This window comes from Chinchilla lanigera, unplaced genomic scaffold, assembly GCF_000276665.1.
Source record: "Chinchilla lanigera isolate Chin_1 unplaced genomic scaffold, ChiLan1.0 scaffold00002, whole genome shotgun sequence".
Lineage (NCBI taxonomy): Eukaryota > Metazoa > Chordata > Mammalia > Rodentia > Chinchillidae > Chinchilla > Chinchilla lanigera.
This window is the reverse complement of record NW_004955403.1, coordinates 37,736,004-37,758,445: the sequence shown is the minus strand read 5'-3', so window position 1 is coordinate 37,758,445 and position 22,442 is coordinate 37,736,004. Positions and strand designations below refer to the sequence as shown.

At 34.7% G+C, this 22,442-nt stretch overlaps 1 protein-coding gene across 5 annotated transcripts in view; it reads right to left on the bottom strand.

Annotated features, from left to right (window-relative positions):
- The window catches only part of Ddx60 (DEAD (Asp-Glu-Ala-Asp) box polypeptide 60), an 85,136-nt gene that overhangs the window by 6,629 nt on the left and 56,065 nt on the right, over positions 1–22,442 (bottom strand). For 4 of the 5 annotated variants that reach the window (XM_005373576.2, XM_013513451.1, XM_013513440.1 and 1 more), the window contains exons 29-35: positions 20,152–20,256; positions 18,161–18,361; positions 12,275–12,379; positions 11,868–12,009; positions 10,224–10,342; positions 8,534–8,681; positions 6,805–6,947 (exon numbers count right to left, since the gene is read on the bottom strand). In XM_005373576.2, coding sequence (XP_005373633.1) covers positions 6,805–6,947; positions 8,534–8,681; positions 10,224–10,342; positions 11,868–12,009; positions 12,275–12,379; positions 18,161–18,361; positions 20,152–20,256 — 963 coding nt within the window. The remainder of the gene's footprint in view (positions 1–6,804; positions 6,948–8,533; positions 8,682–10,223; positions 10,343–11,867; positions 12,010–12,274; positions 12,380–18,160; positions 18,362–20,151; positions 20,257–22,442) is intronic. The other variant, XM_013513454.1, reaches the window with a different exon arrangement.

Genomic DNA, 22,442 nt, shown 5'->3' with positions numbered 1-22,442 from the left:
TGGGTTCCTGAATCTCTGACTGTGGGCATGGGGAGATACAAGAGCCAAAGGTAAGTTAGAGGTCTGGGGTGGAGACAGCCTCTACTAACTGAAAAAGCTCCCCCAGTTGCCCTGGAGATGACTGAAACCACACAATGCTGAGGCAGAGATGGTGTGAGAGGCTAGAGGGAGCAGTTGGAATGACCATGGCTGGCAGAGAACCTAGAGCTGACACCCACTGGAGGGAGCAGAGGAAATGCCCCACTCAGGATCCAAAGGCTCCAGAATACAATAGGCAATAGACAGGGAGATTGGAATTGGATGAAGATTTGTCTCTACCTGCAAACCTGCATGCAACCCAGGTGAGACAGACTTCAGTAATCTGTCTGTATTCTGAGACTCCCTGACTCCCAAAGTGTTGGTGTGGAGCTTGCATACATATACAACTGTGTATAGGTATTGTGGTGGACTAACTAATAGTCAAACTGTAACACCCAGCTAAACTGAATCAGTGTGGTTCTGGGTGTAGAAGGCCCACCTGAGGATTGTTGCAACAGTATAAAAGGAGATCTGGAGGGGAAGATGCTGTGCTGTTGATTCTCCTGGAGAAACTTGTCACACCAGCATTCGTGGTATGAACTCAGCTGTTTTAATCATCACAGGAGTTCAGGTCCTTACTGTCCCCGAGGATGACTGTGATTCTCTTTAAGGTAGATCTGGTCATTACCTTGAGCATCATTTGCTAGCTCCAATGAAGATCCCTCAGCCTGTTAACACAGATCTTTCACTCCACTGGTGCAGACTTTCTAGCTTCCACAATTGACCTTGGGCCTTTCTAGTGCAGATCTTAGGTAGAGGCTTCCATGAGACATTGTTGTAGGCTCTAGGTCTTTAGGTAGACTCATAGAGGACATTGCCATGGGTTCTAGGTCTTCAGCTGGACTCATGTAGGACATTGCTGTGGGATCCAGGCACTGAGCTGGATTCCTTGGGTCTCTAGTTCATGGACAGATTTCCTGCACTCTTTTGCATTTGACTCTTTGAGTGAATGTTAATCTTATAAAGCGTGTGTCCTCTAAATTTTCTCCCATGTAAACCCTGACTACAACAGGTATGGATTAATATTTAAATGTCTTCAGAGATTTATATAGATGGATTGGCTTCCCCTCATCAAGGGTTGCTTCTTCAGCCTTACAACATTGGATTTTTATAAGTGGAGATACAGGATTCACTGGTTCTAGCTTCTATATATCCTTCCCTGCTATCTGCTTAATATTTTCTTCTTTTCTTCTTTTTCTCTGGCCCCTCACATGACCACCTCTCCCTCCCTCCTCCAGTCATGCCAAAAAAATAATACCATCAAAATCTATGAAATTCTAGAACCCATACTGAAGGGGAACTATTACAAAGAACCAACAAATGGGATCTCATCTTATTAAACAGCATTTGTACAGCAAAAGAAATCACCAACAAAGTGAAAAGACAACCCATAAGGAAAAAGTTAGAGCCAGTTGTCCATCATGAAAAGGACTTCTCTCTAGGACATATAAAGAATTGAAAAAACCAGAACCCCCAAATTCAAAGACCCAATCCATGGATAAGAAAATTGTGGTACTTTTATATAATGGAATATTACTCAGCTGTAAAGAAAGATAAACTCAAGGTTTTTATAGGTAAATGGTCACAACTAGAGACCATACTCATAAGTGAAATAAATCAAACATACATGTGCAAGCACCACATTGTTTCACTAGTATGAAACCTGAAAGAGTTAATTTAAACTAGGAGATATGATAGACATTGTGAATTAATAGGAATGCACTCAAAGGTAAAGGGCAAATGGGATGTGGGAAAAGAGAAGGGAAAGAAGGAGAAAGTTTGTATGTATGTATATGCAGGATAGTTAACATGGCTGTTCTACTGTCTTGTATTTCTTTGCTGAAAGAAACTGTCAATAAGTCCTTGGTTGATCAGCACTGCATGTCTATATCTGTCTTCATGAGAAACCACTTTGAAGATATCAATATGTAATACAGCAAGCATTGTTAATTCCCTACTACTTTGTTTGTAACTCTGTACTATCTGTACTGTTCCTTTGCTATTTTGTAAAATGTTGTCTGTCTGTTAATATTTTCCTCCTTTTATTTTTAAAATAAAAAAAAACAAAGACCCAATCCAAAAGTGGGCATTTGAGATGAATACACACTTCTCAGATGAAGAAATACAAATGGCAAATAAATACATGAAAAATATTCTATATCATTGGTCATGCAAATTAAAACAACACTGAGGTTCCATCTCACCCCAGAAAGAATAGCTATCACCAAGAAATGAACCAAAAACAAATGCTGGTGGGGCTGAGGGCTCCCTTTTCCACTGTTGGTGGGAGTGTGGACTGGTGCAACCACTGTGGAAATCAGTGTGAAGATTCCTTTAAAAACTAGGATTAGAGGTCCCATTTGACCCAGCTATTCCCCTACTGGGTATCTTCCCAGAAGAATTAAAAACATCATACCACAGTGATATACGTGCACCCATGTTTATAGCAGCATAATTTGCAATAGATATATCTTGGGAACATCCCAAATGCCCATCAACTGAGAAATGGATAAAAAAGATATAGATAGAGAGATAGATAGATAGATAGATAGATAAATAGATATAGATATAGAGATAGACAGATAGATATGAGTAATATTTGGCAACACAGAAGGACAAACTGGAGACTATTTTAAGTAAATGGATGCAACTCGAAACCATACTCATAAGTGAAATAAATCAGACCCATGTGTGTAAACATCATATTGTTACACTAGTGTGAGAAACTGAACAAGTGAGTAGGATCCAAAATGTATGACAGACATAAATTAGGAAAAAAAGCTGTTCAAAAGAAAAGACAAGCTATGATAGAGGAAAGGGGAAATGGAAAAAAACAGAAAAAGAAAAATATATATTTATACAGAAGATAATCAAGATAGCTACACATCTAGTTTCTCTTAGTTCATTGAAAAGAAAGGTTTGTACTAGTATTGTTTGAACAAAATATCATGCCTATATCTTGCACTCTGAATAACTGCTATGGAGACAAAAGTATGTAATGTATTAATTATTGCAAATTTCCTACTAACCTGTTTTGAAACTGTTTTATTATTTTTATTTTTTGATCTTTAAAATAAATATAAAATAAAAGCCACTTTACATGTGCACACCATCAAGTTTGGGGCTACAAAAATGGACCCAGTTTTGCCATTCTATATGTAGCAGTTGTCTTTCTCTCCATGTTTCTCCTTCTGATGCCACTGAATTTCCACTTTTCATTGTTTTGTTTTGTTTTGATTTTGTGACAGAACTTAGACTTGATGAACACATTTAGCTCTTGATATGAGGTTTAAAACTCCTGAGAACCTGACTCAAGTGCCCCAGGATCACTTCCTGAATTCTGTTTGCTATACTGGCCCATCTAGATCCAGTTCTATATCTTTCCAAAGAAACTGACCTCTTTTCTGGTGCCATGGCTAGGTCTGCCTTCCTTACCATGGAGAACTGAACTGCTAATACTTGTTTATCTTTTTTTCTTTTCTTAATCACTCACTCATACTAACTGCATATTCATATTAAGTGAGAATATTTCTAATAAAATGTCTAATAAAATGTCTATAAGTTTTTAAAAATCTATATTCTTGTTTTGTCTCTTTATTTTCATTTTATGACGTCCTATTTTATCTACTCCCCTTTTTCTTCTTGTTTTCAGCATATACTTTATCATTACTACTCTTTTTTCTTCCTCAGTTATTGAACCAGTTAAAAACTTTTTAAACAAATTTTAAAGTAGGTGTTGATATATGATTGTTTCTGTGGAGTTTAATATTAACCACAATTGTTCTCTCCAAAAAAAGCAGTGATAGAACCTGAACCCAGCTCTTTAAATAGGTGGAATAGGTGTCTATGTACTGACACAACCCAAAGCAAAGGGCATACCAGAAGAAAAATCTACTCACTAAAGCAATATGTACTATGATAGCAGAGTTTTTGTCCCAACTGATGCAAACCATCCAACACAAAACCATAAGAATCATAAGAAAGCAAGGCAGCAAAATTGAGTAACAACAAAAAAGAAAACTGCACACAAATATTTCTAATGGACATAGATTCAAAATTCCTCAATAAGATACTTAAGACAGAACACAACAAAACAATGAAAAGATCATACATCATGATCAAGCCAGCTTCTTTCCAGGAATGCAATAAAATGAGATAAATAAATGCAATACACCACAAGCACAGAAGTAAGGATAAAAATTACAAGATCATCTCAATAGATATGGAAAAATCCTCTGACAAAATCTAATATCTATTCATGATAAAAATCTTGATGGAAATAGTTTAGAAAGATCTTACCTGAAACTTCTAAAAGCCACATACAACAAACACATACCCAACATCGTACTATATGAGAAGAAATTGAAAGCATTTCCTGTAAAAACAAATGAGACAAGATTCTTACCATTCCTCTTCAATATTATACTGAAACGTTAGCCAGAAAAAACAGGCAAGAGAAGGAAAAAGGAATATGAATAGGAAAAGAAAAAGTCAAACTATCAACACTGCAGATGATTATCCTTTACATACAAGGCCAAAAAAAAAAAAAAATCACAGAAGACTTTGAGAACTAATAAATTCATCAAAGTGTCATGATACAAAATTAGCACACAAAAATTAATTATATTCCTGTACACCAAAAATGAACCCACCAAGAAAGAAATTGGAAAAGCAATTCTATTTATGGTAGCCTCAAAAAAAATTCAGTACCTAGAAATCAACCTGACCAAGGAGATAAAAGATATCTACAATGAAAACTCTATACCCCGAAGAAAGAGATTGAAGAGAATATTAGAAAATGGAAAGATACCCCTGTTCCTCGATAGACTGAATTAATATCACTTCAGATGAAGAAAAACAAATATAAAATAAATATATTTTACAATTCTCAGCATCACTGTTCATTTGAGAGATGCAAATTAAAGAAAACTGAGATTCCTCTCACCCTAGAAAGAATGGCTATTAACAGGAAATCAACCAATAACAAATGCTGGCGGGGCTGTGGGGAAAAAGGATCTTTCTCCACTGTTGTGGGAGTGCAGACTGGTGCAACCACTGTACAAATCAATATGGAGATTCCTCATAACACTAGGATTGGAAGTCCCATTTGACCCAGCTGTTCCCCTACTGGGTATCTTCCAAGAAGAATTAAAAGCATCATACCACAGCAATATACATGCATTCATGTACATAGCAGCACAATTTGTAACAGCCATATCTTGGAAACAATCCAAATGCCTATCAACTAAGAAATAGATAAAAAAAAGATATGGTCTTTTTATATAATGGAGTACTACTCAGCCATACAGAAGGATAAACTGGAGACTTTTATGGGTAAATGGATGCAATTTGAGACCATATTCATAAGTGAGATGCACATGTGTAAACATCATATTGTCTCCCTAGTGTGAGGAGCTGAATGAGTAAATAAGATCCAAAGTGTATAATAGATACCGTAAAATGGGAAGAAACCTCAAAAGGAAAGGAAAACTGGGATGGGGGAATGGAGAAGAGAAAGAAGGGAAAACCTATGCATACAAAATATAGTTAAAATAGTTATACTACTACTTCCTCATAGTTCATTGAAAAGGAAGGTTTGTGCTAATATTGTTTGGGCAGTTAAATGCTGCTATCTTGTACTCTGAGTAACTTATTCAAAGAGAACAGTATGCAATGTATTAACCCTTCTTAGCCTTCTATTATCTTGTTTTGAAATTTTTTTTCTTTAAAATAAAAAATTTTTAAAAGAACTCAAAGATAATTAGACTCCAAAAGACAAATGACCCAGGAAAAATTGTCAAATGAGATAAATAGATGCTTCTCAAAAGAACAAGAATAAGTGACTAATAAGTACGTGAAAAAACGTTCAATAGCTTTAGCCTTTAGGGAAATGCAAACCAAAACAACTCTGAGACTCCATCTTACACTGATAAGAATAATAATCAACAACTCAAAAAGCAACAAATGCTACTGAAGTTGTGGGGGAAAAGGAACAGTTCTACATTGTTGGTAGGACTGTCAACTAGTACAACCACTACGGAAATCAGTTTGGAGATTCACTACCAAATGAAAAATAGAAATTACATTCTACCCAGCCATACCTCTCCTGAGTACTCCCCTGAGATTTGAAGTCATTATACTTACAGCAATGCAATTCACAATAGCTAAACTAGGAAAACTGCTTAGATACCCATCAACCAAGCAATGGAAAAGAAAATGGAGTATTATTCAACTGTCAAAGCAAGATGAATTTGAGTCATTTGTAGGGAAATGAATGTATTTTAAGACCATAAGATTAAGTGAATTGAGTCAAACACAGGAGGTTAAATATCACATGATTTTCTCTTATTTGAATAACCTAAAAATATAAATAAATTAAAAAGTAAAATGAAGGATATGGTAGGAAAGCAAGGGGGTATCTTTTTGGAAATGGGAAAGAGGATCAGGCAAAGAAGGAGAAGAAAAGGAAATTATGTTTCTTAATAATTAATATCTTTTCTTCAATGTAGTTAGCTACAATCCTCATACAATGTTAGTTATTTATACTAATCCATGTAAACTACAGGAAACAAAGTTTTCTAAAAATACTACTCTCAAGCTAACATGCAATCCTTTATAATTAGTATGTCAGAATTCAAAACTCATCAAGAGCATTCTATTACAAAATGCCCCTTAGACAGAGGGAAAGCCCCAAAGATTTATGTATGAACCCCAATCCTCACTTACATGACTTGAAATTTCCGGTTGGAGCAAAGCATCATCAAAGTTCCCAGAGAGACAAGCAAATGGTGAAATGGCTACTCTTCCTTCTCTGCAGCTCATCAAGTGAGACACAAGTTGGGAGTCTTCACATTCTTTACCTGTGAATTCTGAACATAATAAACTGAGATAAAATCAGCTAACTTGATTTAAAAATCAGCTAACTTGTCAGACCGCCTGTTATTTGCTCTGATGGTGAACCTTTTAAAACTTTCAATGATAACAAATCGCCTGGTGCAGTGCACATGCTATAGGTTTGCCACTGTGGGTCTAGACCATGCTGTGACTGCAGCCATTCAAGGGAACCATAGCGCAATGTAGACTGAATAAGCCATATCACAGAATGCGAGTAACCCAGTTGAGGACAGGTACATTCAATGAATGTTAGCTACGAACAGTAGTATCACTACTTCATTACTATAAATACATGTGTTATATTTGATCACTTTAATCAATAGAAAGTATTATTTAAAGTTTTGGGTTTTTTTGTTTTTTTTTTTACAGAGAATACTTTCCACTTGGCCCCATGAACTCTGAGTCTATTTTAAATTCTATCTGAACAGGGTGGTCTAAGTAGTCACTATCAGTAGGTTTGGAAAAGGCACATGAGAAGACATTTTCCATTCATGTGCTTTTAAAGCTCTAGATTATATGACTAAACTGGGCTCTAATTGTAATTCAGACAGATACTCACATGCCCCAAATACCCTTCCTGTGAGGTCCACAGAGTTCCACCATTCCCGTGTGGTTTGGTTCATGCTGTTTCTTGCTTTAATAGGACCTAAGAAACTAGAAGTTCTACCTCCTTGGATTTTTCCAATTGAGGATGATAAGGTATAGTGAATCCAGGATATAGTGAATATAGTCAATCCAGGGTATAGTAAACCCAAAGCTCAAAGATTTCTCTTTATCTCTGTCAGCTTTCCCTATTTATTTCCCCCCTCAAAGCATTCATTTGTTGTTTCTTAAAATCCAAACACTAATAACGTTTACAATGTGCCAAGTATTGTTTTTAAATATTCACATATAGTAGTTATTTAAAGCTCAATTGTTTAAAGTTTACCAAAGTCCAATAAAAAATGTTATTCTCTCTCTCCTGTATCTGTTGAGAAAAAAACTAATTCATGATTACTGGATCATTTGCCCCAGATCTCACTGCTAATAAAGTAACACAGCCAGTGTTTGGATGCAGAGAGTCTCGCCCACACTGTATGCTGATGAATATTAAACATAATTCCTCTCAAGAAAAACAACGCTCTAATTAGATTCTAGCTTTTGTCAGTCTCACAGATATCTTTACCCCATTTTCCAGGCTTGATTCAAAGACAGACTTTACTCAAAATGGTTATAAATGATATATTTAGTTTCATTTTCCAATACCCACTTATTCCAATAATCAGTTGTTTTTCTTTGAAAAGCAGACGGACCCTTGTTGGTAAAATATGTGTCTCTCTCTCTCTCTCTTTATCTATATATATACAGAGAGATAAATATAGATATAGAGATAGATAGATAGATAGATAGATAGATAGATAGATAGATAGATAATCTTTTTAAGTACTGGGAACTGAACTCAGAGCCTCAGGATAAGAAAGCCTTCTTCCACTGAACAGTATCTCCAGCCCTGGGATAAAATAGTCTTAGGAGAGATTATTTATTGTTAAATTGTTCCACAATGGAGCTGAAATATACTCACTGATTTGGGACAGTGGGAGTTGATATTCCTGTTTCATATCAGCCAATTTGGACACAATTAGTAAAAATGAGGCAAAGTCCTTTGTGATTTGCATGTTATACTCATCTAAGGCAGCAAGGAAATCCTCAGGGAGATCATCAAGGAACACCTGGAAATCAAATATTTTTCAGAAAGATCTATAAACTTCATTAAAACTGAATCCTTTTGAAGAAGAAAGTAAAGAACCTTGCAGTATAATTCTACAATTATCTATTCAATAAGGTCACTGTTTCTTCATTGGTAGAAGTACAGTAAAATTCATTTGTGCTTCTATCTTCATTTATGAAATCAAACATTCTACTCTTTAACCTTAAAGTTTTACTTTGAAACTACTTAAACTTTTTTAAAAAAATAGAATCTGACACTCAAATGGAATTAGACTTATGAAAATTTCACAAAATCTAGTGACATATTTGGAGAGCATACAACAAGATAAAGCACACTTGCATGCCAGGTGTCACCTCACTTGGTTTGAAGGGTTTTAATTAACCCTAATCAGATACTCTTTCAACAGAGTGAGGTTTCCATGTCTGCGTTTGACCAAGAGAGTAAAGTTATGATCACCGCCATCTAAGTAAAATGAGTGAATTGTTATTGTTTTGTGATTTTAATAAGCCTCACTCTATATCTCCAACATCTCTGCTCCTAGGTCATGGCTCCCTTGAGATTTCTGAGTATCAAGCTGATGTCTCTCAGTTTTGTCAGGCCTAAAATACTCCTGAGCAGTCTCCTCTTTCCTATAAATTTCCTAACCGACATTTTCTTCTTCAATTGCAAAATGATTTCAAAAATTTCCTGAATAAAACAAGTCTATGCATAAAGGTGGACCCAGACTCTCCCTTCTATTAATATAGTTTTGTTTAATAAATGCCACAATCCTCTGGAAATTCTCCTCCTTCTTTTAAAGCCCTTTCGTGTAGCACCCCAACATTTCTTACAGATTTGTTAGCCAGTGAATTTTCAATGATGAAAACTCATGTACTTGCAGTTTCTCAAGTATCTCATCTCTAATTCTTGGTCTGTATAAGAAATGGATTAAGCATTTTTAATTCTCACTAGAGAGGCCTTTTGCATATGTTAAATTCAATATTCTAACTATGTCCAAATCTGGCAAATTCTGTCAGACAAAAACTACGTGAATTTTATGCCACATCACAGGTCTAACAGCAATGGATCCAGCTGACCATGAGCTGAAATCTCAGAAGTTCTACGCAAAAGTAAATCTTTTCTTCTCTAAACTTCATTTCTGAAGTAATCTATCACAGTGATACAAACCTAACTAACACAGATGATTTGCTGAATGACTATTTTAATATTATCTTGGGGAAGGCATTTTCATGTACAACATATAGTTTTACCTCAAGGTAAAAAAATATCAGAAGGGAAGTGTAGATTCAACACTAGGAATAATTGCTTTGCTTAAATTTATCATTAACTACCTCTGTTAATGCTTTAATTAGATATAGTCAAATGAAAACATGAATAAGACTTTGACCCTAATTTTCCTCAAAGCATTTAACTACTTGAAAGATTTACAGAAGGGGAATTTTGAATTATAGATTAAGTTGCACACTAAGTATAAAAAGAACAAATTATTCAACAAAAGATCTATATTGTACTTAAAAAGTTTAATCAGAATCATATTCCTTACCTTCGATTGATAAAATTTCTTGTTATCATAGAACTTTGCTGGAAGGTACCTTCTTCCAAACAGATTTGCCAGTACTAGCACTAGCTTTTCCATAACATCTTGAGAAAAACGCTTTGAGCCTACACACAAGAAAATGTATTACAAATATATTAAAGTATTTGTCTATTTTTTCATGTTTAAATGGAAAGTTTCATTTCATATCATTTCATAGAAAATAAGCATTGAGACAAAGATAGCAAATGTATCTTCTAACAGTTTTCATCTGTAATTTTTTTAATTCTTGCTTCTGCTCTACCTCAGATCCTAGTTGCCCCAACCATGAATTGCTTTTATCTCCTTACCAACATTTTCCTCCTTTTATTCAATTATCATAGATAATCAAGATTTCCTACAGCATTTGTGACTATGCCTCTCTCATATACTCAAAAATCTCCAATGACACCTAAATATACAATAAGTAATATTATCTATAGTTTAGGGTTTAAGGCTTTCTGAAATTCATCCCACAAATAATTTCCCAAGCCTATCTACCCACCTTCCCTTTCTGCTACTCATACTAAGTTATTCTCAGCTTGAGTTCCTCTATTTTGCACGGCACAAAAACATTCAACTGCAGGGTTTAAAAACTTGCGACATAAATGTCAAGCTATTAAAATAGCCTGGGCTCTAGAGTCAGACTACTAATATTTGAATCTTGGGTCTGAATTGTTAAATGTACAAAATCATGATAAATTATTTAATTTCTCTGTGCCTCAGTTTCCTCATTTATAAAACAATGTTAATCACATTATTTCCCCTAAAGTTATTGATTTTCCTCATCCTTACAAACATATATATCCACCCAATACATATTAATAAGCAAAATTTTATATCATCTTTCCTGAAATTATTTGTTCTTTGTTCAGATATTTCATAGGAACAAAATTTCCCAAGTAACTTTGAGTCACAGAACAATGCATTTTTAGAGCATAGTGACTAGATCTATTGTGAAGTAAAGCGTTCCTATCAATTGGTAAAAAGTAAGGTAATGTGAAAGATACCGAATTCACCAGCCATTAAGAAACATAGTAAGTTTAAGCACAAATATTACAAAAGAGCAAAATTTATTTTATGGATAATAAGTAAGGACTTTACTGCTTGAATATAAACATGAAAACATTTTCATAAAAATTATGCTAAATGAAATTTACTTCAAATTTACATATTATGGGCAAAATACAATATGCTAAGGGGGAACAAAACTCCAGTTTATACAGTTAATATAATATCAGTGATTTTAAAATACTATACAATTATACTCAAAGAAAATATGATTGGAAGAAAATATTAATAGTGGTTATCTGCCGATAGGTGATGTTCTTTATTCTGTAATGAGCATATATTATATTTCATTAGAAGAAAATATTTTCTGAAAATTATATATAATTCAGTATGTTCTCAATCCTGGAAGAAAGGCATAGCTGAGGTTAATACATTCAAGAAGCTGACATTGTAAAATAGGTGTGAAAAATATCCCTATCTTCCGTCTATGTGAGTATTTAACTTTATTTTATCTAATTTGAGGATCTGTAAATTACCTACATACTAACACTACAGAAAAATCAATTGTGAAGCACTAGCTTTCCACAGCCTGCTCAAGCTTACCTTTTGCAGTTGGTTGACAAAGTTTATGGAAAAGGCCTCTCACAAGAAAACTGACAAAAACCAAATTAGAAGGTTCGTGATAATGCAAATGTGATACAAGTCCAGCAAACCCGATAGGATTTCCTTCTCGATCTAGATAGCCCTAAAGAACCAAAATAATTTATTATTTTGACTCAACTCACTACATAACCAATAAGTAGCTTATTTACTAGCAGTTTAAATGAGTATTTAGTAACAATATAAAACAGAATGATAACGACTACCTGGTCTACCTTTGATAATTGTATCAGTTATAGGTAATATTAATCATTGCATATAACCATCTAAATATTATAGCTAGTTCTGCATGGTAAGACAATCTAGATAATAATAAAGCTATTTCACAGAAAAGCAAAACACAATCATACCTCTTTCACCAAGAACTGCAAAGAAAATAAGAAGTAAAGTTTTAACATTTCCATGGCTCTGGGTCGTTTGAAGGACAGCAATGAATGCTTTAGCACTGACAGCGCCTAAGAGAAGAGCACTTTATTCATATGATGCCAAGTTTATGAAATCTATATATATGTTAAATTTTATTTTAAAGAGAATAAAAGCAATACAAAACATTAGAGATGATACAGGGTTTCACAAAACAGGATGACAGGAATTCAACAATGGTTATAATACTTCATATTGTTGCTTCAAAGCAGTTGCTCATATTAACAGATAAAAGAATGCAAAATTGGTCACAGACAAAAGAAATATAAGGATTAACTGTTGCTTTTAATAAATCAATAGAAACCAGTAGTACAATTATCATATATATAGTACAATTATCAGTATATATAGTACATAGTATATATATATAGTATATATATCGTGTAAACTATGTGTGTATATAGTATATACAATATATGTATATACCTATATACATATGTAGTATATACATCACATATATAGTATATATACTATAGTATATATAGTATATAATCTATATAGTATATACTATGTACTATATATGTATATATGTACTATATATAGTACAATTATTATATTATATAGTACATAGTACATTTATATAGTACAATTGCATAGTACATAGTACTATATAAATGTACATATACTATATATAGTACAATTATCATATATATGTATATATATTTTTGTTTGTTTGTTTGTTTTGTTTTGTTTTGTTTTCCCCTGCCTTGTGTCTTTCTTTTTCTCCTTTCCGGCATCCCAGTTGTTCCTTCCTTTGGAGCAGTTTCTTTCCCTTTCACAATATGTACTGTACCTTTTTTGTTTTATTTACTCTTTTAAGTTCTTACACTAGAAAGACAATACAATGTTTACATATGTGGGTCTGATTTATTTCACTTATGAGTATGTTCTCTAGTTGCACCTATTTGCCTGTAAAAGCCTCAAGTTTATCTTTCTTTGTAGCTGAGTAATACTGCATTGTATAAAAGTACCACATCTTTTTTATCCGTTCCTCAGTTGGTGGGCATTTGGGTTGTTTCCAAGGTTTAGCTATGATGAATGGCACTGTTATAAACATGGGTGCACATATATCACTGTAATATGATGTTTTCGGTTCTTCTGGAAAAATACCTATAAGGGAAATAGCTGGGTTGAATGGGACCTCTAATCTTAGTTTTCTAAGGAGTGTCCACACTGATTTCCACAGTGGTTGTACCCATCTACACTCCCACCAACAGTGGAGAAGGGATTCTTTTTCCCCAAAGCCCTTCCAGCAATTGTTTTTAGTTGACTTCCTGATGATAGCCATTCTTTCTGGGGTGAGATGGAATCTCAGCGTTGTTTTAATTTTCATTTCTCAAATGACCAATGCTATTGGATATTTTTTCACATATTTATTTGCCCTTTGTATTTCTTCATCTGAGAAGGGTATATTCATGTCAGATGCCCATTTTTGGATTAGATCTTTGAACTTGGGGGCCCTGATTTTTTTGTAATTCTTTATATGTTCTAAATAGAAGTCCTTTCTCTGAGGGACAGTTCGCTAAATTTTTTTCCCAATTTGTGGGTTTTGTTTTCACTCTGTTGGCGATTTCTTTTAATGTGCAGAATCTTTTCAATAGGATGAGATTCCAGTTGTTGATTATTTTATTTCTCATGTAGTTTCATTTTTTCATGAACTCTCTACTTATCCCTATGTCTTTAAGATTTCTACCTACTTCCTCTTTCAGTAGATTTAATGTTTCTGTTTTAATATTTAGATCTTTAATCCATTTTGATTTTAGTGCATGGTAATAGACATGGGTCTAGTTTTAGTTTTTGGCATGAGGAAAGCCAGTTTTTATAGCAACACTTATTAAAGAAACTATCTTTCTTCCAGTGAACATGTTTGGTCCCTTTGTCAAAGAGAAGGTGGCTGAGTGTGTTTGTAATTGTTTCTGCATCTTCTAATCTGTTCCATTGATCCTTGGTTTATTTCTTTGCCAGTACCATGCTGATTTTAGCACAGTAGCTTTCTACTATAATTTTAATTCAGGAATTATGATGCTTCCTGCCTTGCCTTTGTTGCCCAGGATTGCCTTTGCTATTTTTGGTCTTTCTGGTTCCAAATGAATTTTAGGAATGTTTTCTCTAGATCTATGAGATATGCTAATGATATTTTGATTGAAATTGTATTAAATCTGTATAACAGCTTTAGGAGTACAGCCATGTTCACAATGTTGGTTCTTCCTGTCCGTGAGCAAGAAATATCTTTCCATTTTCTGATATCTTCTTTGATCTCTTTTTTTCAGAATATGAAATATATATATATATATTTTTTTGAGTCAGGGTCTCACTATGTAGTTCAGGCTGTCCTCGAACTCACTATGTAGCACAGGCTAGCATCAAACTTGTGCAATCTTTCTGTCTCAGCCTCTCAAGTGCTGGGATACAGGCATGTGTCACCATGCACAGTTTATGAAATATATTTGTAAGAGATATCATAAGATAGATATTATCCATATCAGTTATACTACACATATATTAACAATATATAAACCTCATCTCAGTGTTTTAGTATTTACTTTACTGTGTTCTAACATGTATATTCTTCCCTTAATAAAACAGAGCACATAAAAAAGAATTATGAGAAATGAAACATATTTCTAAGCAATCTAATAGTAAAAGACCTTCCAGTTGAAGAGTTTATAGCATTGTATTTGTTTGAGAAGAAATGAAGGGATATATATATGTATACACATATATATATAATTTCCATATCCTGTAGTATGATTGCACAAATAGTGGAACTAGATTTATTAAAACCAAAGAAATAAAAATACTGTTTGGTTTCCAGTTTCAAACAGCACTGCATTTCATGGAGATTTCAACTTCCCACTAAAATGTCTATGAAATTTTAATAAAAGAAAAAGTCCCCAGTATCACCAAATTTAAGCCTCTCTGAATTTAGGCCTGAGAGTGTACAGATGAAAGAGTGATTCCCATAAGGCCAATGGACCAAGGAGAGCAGCAGGAACAGAGAGCTAAAGGAATACAGTAATCATCACTATGAGGTAACTTCTTAAGGTCACCAGAAATGACCTTTCCTACAACCTCTTGGGCCACATTCTTCGTGTGTCACATGTAGTCAGGAAAGGCCAGTCAGAGGAAATCATAGAAAATCAGAGTATATGCTTATTACAGAATAAACAGAGAAAATCAGAGAGGTAGGGCAGTCACAGTACTTCACTGTGACCTTTGAAGTATAGACTCCATGATCAAAGTCTACTTAAGATGGTAAGAATCCTGAAACATTGCTTACTGTGGTTTATGCTGATTTAGTAACATTCAACATGATCAGTGTGAGAGCAAAACTAGTAGAAGTAGACGATGACCTTTCAGTGGAGAAAAGCTACTAAAATGAAGATAGGCTAATAGATATTTTGGCCAAATCTCTTCATTCACCCTCAGATTTGAAAAGATTTTAATTAATAGCATTTAGTTAGACAGAGCTCAGAAGAAAACATTTTATATATCCACCTGTTTGGCAAACCACCAGATTTGGATAATTTTCTTTTTTAAAAAGAAGCTAAAAAATTAAACAGAAGCAAATAACAAATAAATCACTTAATTCTGTTTCAGTTCAAAAAAATACCTGAGATTTTGAATATATTTAATACTTCTTAAATGTACATTTTATTTTGTGGGGGGTTCTTTTGGAGACAGAGTCTTGCTGTGCAGTTCTGGCTGGCCTTGAGCTCACTTTGTAGCCCAGGCTGGCCCCGAACTCACAACAATCCTCCTGCCTCAGCCTCCTGAGTGCTGGGATTACAGGCGTGCGCCACCACACCCGGCCAAAATGCACACTTGAAACTACTGACCTGGTAAATTTTATGTCCAATGTGATTTTATCACAATAAAAACCTGAGCACATTAAGATCGAAAAGTCTCATCATGTGATAAATAAAACGCCAATTTTAAAAAAGATCCATGAAAAAGAAAATCTTGAAGAAAACAATTTGAAGTAGGAAAAAGAAAAGATTATATGATTATAGAGGCAGAAAAAGTCAAATTAACTGCAAAAGAAAAATAAAATTAACATGGCTCCACTAACTGAGATCTCAAAAGAGTTTATTCCTCTTAACACCAAATGCCAGAAGGTCATGAAGCAATATGTTTGATGTGATAAATAAAAAGTGTATTTTAACAATTACATGCCCACATGTAAAAGCAAGCACGCAAGGTCACAGACAGATCCTCTCAACGATGTCCACTCTATGTGTTTCAAAAAATAATAATAAACTTTATTAGAAGATGCATTCCACCCTATAGGAGAGGTGAAAATTAAAATCTAAAATGCTAGAAAGTTTTAGTCTAAGGTTATACATGCCTACTCTATAGAGCTAGCCAACTCATCATAACTGTCTATCTGATGTAAGTGAACCCACAAAAACAGAGAAGAATAGGTCTTGCCATGGTATGAATATAGTTTGGCTTCCTGAACTTGTGCTTGAATGCATTCCCCATTGTGAGGTATTAGGAGTGCAATATTAATCTGACTCTAGTGTTTAGTGGCGGGGCCTTTGAGATGTGAATAGAATTAGGTAAATCTAACAGGGTAGAGACCCCAAGATTGAATCCTGGTAGTTTCATAATAAGAGGTGGAGAGGCCAGACAGAGACGTGCATATTCACTCTCCTCCCATGTGCTACTCTGTGCCTCCACAAGCTGAGGCTAAGAAGGCCATCATTAGATGCAGCCCCTGGACGTTACACTTTCAGAATCTGTGGCATGGTGTAATAACAGGAAATGGACTCATACGGGTCATTTCAACAGCATAATATTTTCACAAAAATGAAATCACTTCATTACAAATTTTAAATCTCTCCTGGGGATGGGTCCCCAAAATGTTTTTCTTTTTTTAAAAGCAGAATATATTTATTGAGGGAAAGAAAGCTTCTGTCTGAGAGAGAGAGAGAGAGAGAGACAAAAGCAGGGTCCAAGTGGGTTGCCCAAGATTGTCTTTTCTAGGGGCTTTTATAGAGAAAATTAGGAGGTGAGGCAGGTCCAAGGTAAGGCCAAAATGGGAAATCACAAGGTGGACATGAGGTGGGGCAAAACTATGGTCAGCTAATAAGAATTGTTTAGGCAACATTGATTAAATTGGGATCAAATGGACAAGCGAGTCACATAGCAAGTGCGGCCCCAAAATGTTTATCTCAACCCAAACATCAGGAGAAACTTAGAACCATTTTCTGAAGTCCAATTATATATAACTTCGTCTGTGTTGAAAAATCAAATTAAAAAAAAAAAACCCAAAGCACAAACATGCCTTAGACAGAAATGATTAAATCAGAATGATAATGTGATTGTCTCTGGGTGCTAGAGATAGATGTATGTGTTTTTTTTCTTTCAACTTTCTAAATTTCTTGAATAGTCTTTAAGGAGCTAGACTACTTTTTGTGGAAAAATAAACTTTTATTACAGAATCATAAAATGTGCCATTTTCCTTTTAAATGGAAGAAACAGGAATCTAACCCAAACCTTTTTATAGCCACACTCATCACTTTATCTGCAGCAAAACCATGTCTATCACACAGGAAAACAACATCTTAGGTGACTTCCAGGGCCCATCCAGCTCAAAATTTATGTTTAATAAAGCGAACAAACAAAACTAACTATGATGCTCCTCTACTTCCCATAGGTCTCTCTAGAAGACATTAAAAAGCATTAAAAGACCTTTGAAAGTGAAGGGTTATTGCTACAGATTTCCAGGAAAAAAATAAAAACAGCAGACCCAACCTACAGCCAGATCAGTGGCCAAGGTAGGGTGCTGGTGGTGCCCGGCATGGTACCTTTGCTTGGCCATCCTCTAGGTCATCTGCCTTGGAAGCCAGAAGCATGAGTCGCAGGATCAGTGTTATCTTGAGAGGGAACTGTCCTCTGAGCTCAGGAACTTTGGATTTTATGAGTTTCCCTACTTTGGGGAGTGGAATATCAAAGAAAAATACTTCTCCCAGCAGGTCTTGCCCCCGTCTTCCAGCACGACCAGCCATCTGGAAGCAGAACAGACTCACAATGTGAAATTCTGCTAAGCACTTTTTCTTTTATAGAGAAAACACTGAGCTTTGTCTGTTGTTTTCAAGCAAGCCAATTGTGCGTCGGTTCACAGTTTACTTAACTGAAATGAATAGTTATTCATGTAGGCCTTAGGAGATTTACTATGACTGTGTCAGACTTGGAAGAAGAGACATCTATCACTCTTATCCACTTGTTTCATACCATTAACTCTACTAAGTATCTGTATAATGATATGTGGGATGAAGAACATAACATCAAAAGATTGTCACCTGATTTTAACCTCACTTATAGATGAACTCTGTTGCACCAATTTTCCCCCTCCCCAGATCTTCTCTCTCTGATTCCTTTCTCTCCCGCCCCTTCTCACATATAAATGTGTTATGCTACGAATTACAAAAATAAATACTGTGCACAAAGCAAGGAAATACGGGAGTGAGATGCAAGTCAGAAATGCCACTTATAAAACAAGTTAAGAATAAATTCTTCAGAGAGGTTATTCTCACTAAGGTTATTCTCATTGAGTACATGGAAAGTTCTGGGTCCTCTTTACTTTTCTGTCATACAGACCTTCCAGTAAGATATGAGATCTATAAAACTGCTGTGCCCATAGTGTGGAAACTGGGCCATGGAGAACACTGTAAAAGAAATTTACCCATAGGAAGACATCTAGAAAGTGGGACTGGGACTCAAACTCTGGCAATTTAATTCCCAGCTCTGTCATCCTAATACCCTGGATAATGAATCCAAAGGATGAGAGTCCCAAAGCTGAGATGCCAGGACAGTGCATGTAGAATATAACAGCAGGAATAGAAAGAAAAAGGAGAGGAGCTGGTAAGTTAGTGGGAAAACATAAGGATGTTCAATTGGGCAAGGACACTGTTTATAAGAGAATAAGATGTGTTTAAGAAGGAAAGAGGGAGGTCTTTGATAAAAATATAAATGCTGGGCAACCTATCTAAAGTTAACCAAATGTTCACCAGCACAGAAACTATACAAAGACTCTATGCCAGTGGTGGCACACCTATGGCATGAATATGATCATTTTTCTTTTACAGCAAAAGATATTAATGTATGAGCTCTTTTTCCTACCCTGAAACCTCAGTATTCAGGTTGAATTGAAGTGTTGGCAACTTGCAATAAATAAGTGGATTTTGGGTTGCAGTTTGACACTCGGTCTCTAAGAGGTTTGCCATGACTGTACTATGCTGTCTTCAGGACACAGAATAAGAATCTAAAATCAAGGAAACTGTTCCAGTTGGTCAACACTGTAAGATGAAAGAGTGTAGACAGAGAGATTTGAGGCAAAAATCACTAAGGAGAGTAATGAAGCAGGCTTGGTAACAGATTGTGTTTTCATAAAACAGAAAAAAGCATTAAACCCAGTGTGCAAAATCTTGTGCAAAGTAAAGGAACAAGTAACTGTTCATTATTTTTGATACATATCTTTCTTATAAATCACTTCATTTAATTCTTATGAATGTCATGAGATTATAATTGTCACCTATTCTGGAGACAGATCAGGAGGATCAGGAAGTTTAGATATCTCATGAAAGGTCACACACCTGATGAGCAGTAGTCATACAGTTTGAAATTCCTACGCCTTCCACTATACCGTGCTAAAAATGGCTCCCAGGCAGGGATGAACGCCAAGTATGACATGCAGTGAATTGTAGCCCGTTTGAAACATGATGGCTTACATTTCTTTTACTATTTTTATAACCACATTTTAGCAATTTATTAAACAAGCATATGCATATTGCAATACCTGTCTGTAATTTAAAGCATCCAGATAGACTGAGTCTTGAACAAAAACCACAGATCTACAAGGCATGTTGATTCCTAAAGCAAGTGTTCCAGTAGCTGTGACCACCTACCAAAAGAAAAAAGAACTTCATGCAAGCCTTTTAATAGAATGCAATTATTTCCTTCCACAAAGTTACTGAAACCTCTGAATTTTAATTACATCACAGTATGAAAATGATCAGTATTAGACACACTGATATTTTTTCTATTTCACAAACAAACACATTGGGTACTTTTTCAAATCAAGGCTGTTATAGTGCTAGTTGTGTGCCTGAAATGTCCTTCCTAAATACTCACTTGGAGGCTGCTTCCATTGTTTACTCAAATGTCACAGAGAAACTTCTGAACAGCCACACGGTAATCAGCCTCTACCATCATTATCTACTTCTCTGTTCTACATTATTCACTTTTTCAGGACTAACAACTACCTGAAGAATCTTGTTTGTTTACTTCTCTGATATTAGACTCCAAGTATCATCTGCCACTGTACCCCTACCACCAAAAAGGGTACCTGGCCCATTATAGGTGTCAGTATTTATAAATAAATTACTAGAAAGAAAATATATCTGAAAGGCCAGTAAATCTTTTATAAACCTATTATGGTCAATTATTTACTTCCTCTACTAAAGTTGATTGAGATATCTACTTAAATAACATATCTCTGGTAATAAGGAAAAATAAGACACCTCCACCCCAAATTTCCACAATAACTGACCATAAAAAGGACAGGGAAAACTCTAAAGTTTACCTGCATAACCCAATGTCTTGCTCTTTTTTTATCTAATGTTAGGTATTTCTGATTTTTCTTTCTTTTTTTGTATTGATTGGCATCTATGTCCTGCCTAATGTTAATGTTTAAGTATATGGAGTAATTGTTTAATAATTCAGTAACAGAGGTTATGCATCTGTCAAAATGTAACAATTTTAAAATATTTTTCTAAAGTTCTTTAATAAAAACAAAAATAGAAAAAGAAAGAAACAATTTAGAAAATAACCTTTATTTGTTCTTTAAACCAAAGAACTAGTTCCACGGATCTTCTCCAGAGGGATCTATTAATCATTCACTAAATTATCAGTAATTGAACAAGGACAAATAGACACTATTTTAGAAGTAAGATATGCTGATTAAAATAGGTCTCTTTTCCTTCAATTCATAATCATGTAGAAATATTGGCAATGAATTTTTTTAAAAATAATACTCAATTAGTTAAATAAAAAAACTCACCCAATTTGTTAAAAATATTTTCTGTCTTTCTAGATGACAAATTCCACTTTAATTATGCTGTCAGATGTTCTGCAAAATGTATTTTATTATGACCAGAGATTATGCTACATAGTCTAAGAGGATTTATATATCTCTTTACCTCATTCTCTTTCTCTCTGCATCTCCTGAATGCCGCATACATTATACACAATTTATTATAGATAATTTTTAAAAGTCAGGGTCTACTCTTAGCTATCACTTGAGATTCGCATTCACTAGCAAATTACCTAGATCTCTCTATGAATTACTACAGAACACCTTCCTATTCCCTCATGATACATACTGAACAAAATATAACAAAAGTTTGGTTTGAAAGTTGTATTAATTTATCTGCCCCTTTTTCACTGTAAGCCACAGGAATGAGAACATTTAGAAGTTACACCTCTAAATTTGACTTTGTGGTACACACCTATAATCCCAGCACTATGGGAGGCTGAGGCAGAAGAATCACAAGTTAGAGCCCAGTCAGGGCAACTTAGTAACTCAGTGAGAACCTGTCTCAAAGTTTTAAAAGACTTGGAATATGGCTCAGTACAAAGCTCTTGGGTTCAATATCCGGAGCCACACGCACACAGAAAAGCAACACATCCAAAGACTCTGCAGAGTCTCAGAAAACACATGTTCTTGCCTTTATGTCAGGTAATATACTAGAAAAAGATCTGATCACAACTCTCCTACAAATATCCTCCAAACCCACGGAGCCAAAGTCATATAAACAGCAAGCAAAATTTTCTAAGTGTTACAAACAAAAATCAAGGGGTTCTGCCAATATCGGCATGGGTATATTTCATAACAAAAATATTAGGGAAATCATCTGTTAAGGAAATATTTTTATTTTCATGAAAATAGATAAGCTGAATGATAAATTTTAAACATCTTCCCCCTACTAAATAAGATGGGGAAATACAGTCACATTATAGGTTGTAACAAAAAAGTGATAGAAGACATACTCACACAAGAAAAAGATGATTATATTTTTATTTTTCAAA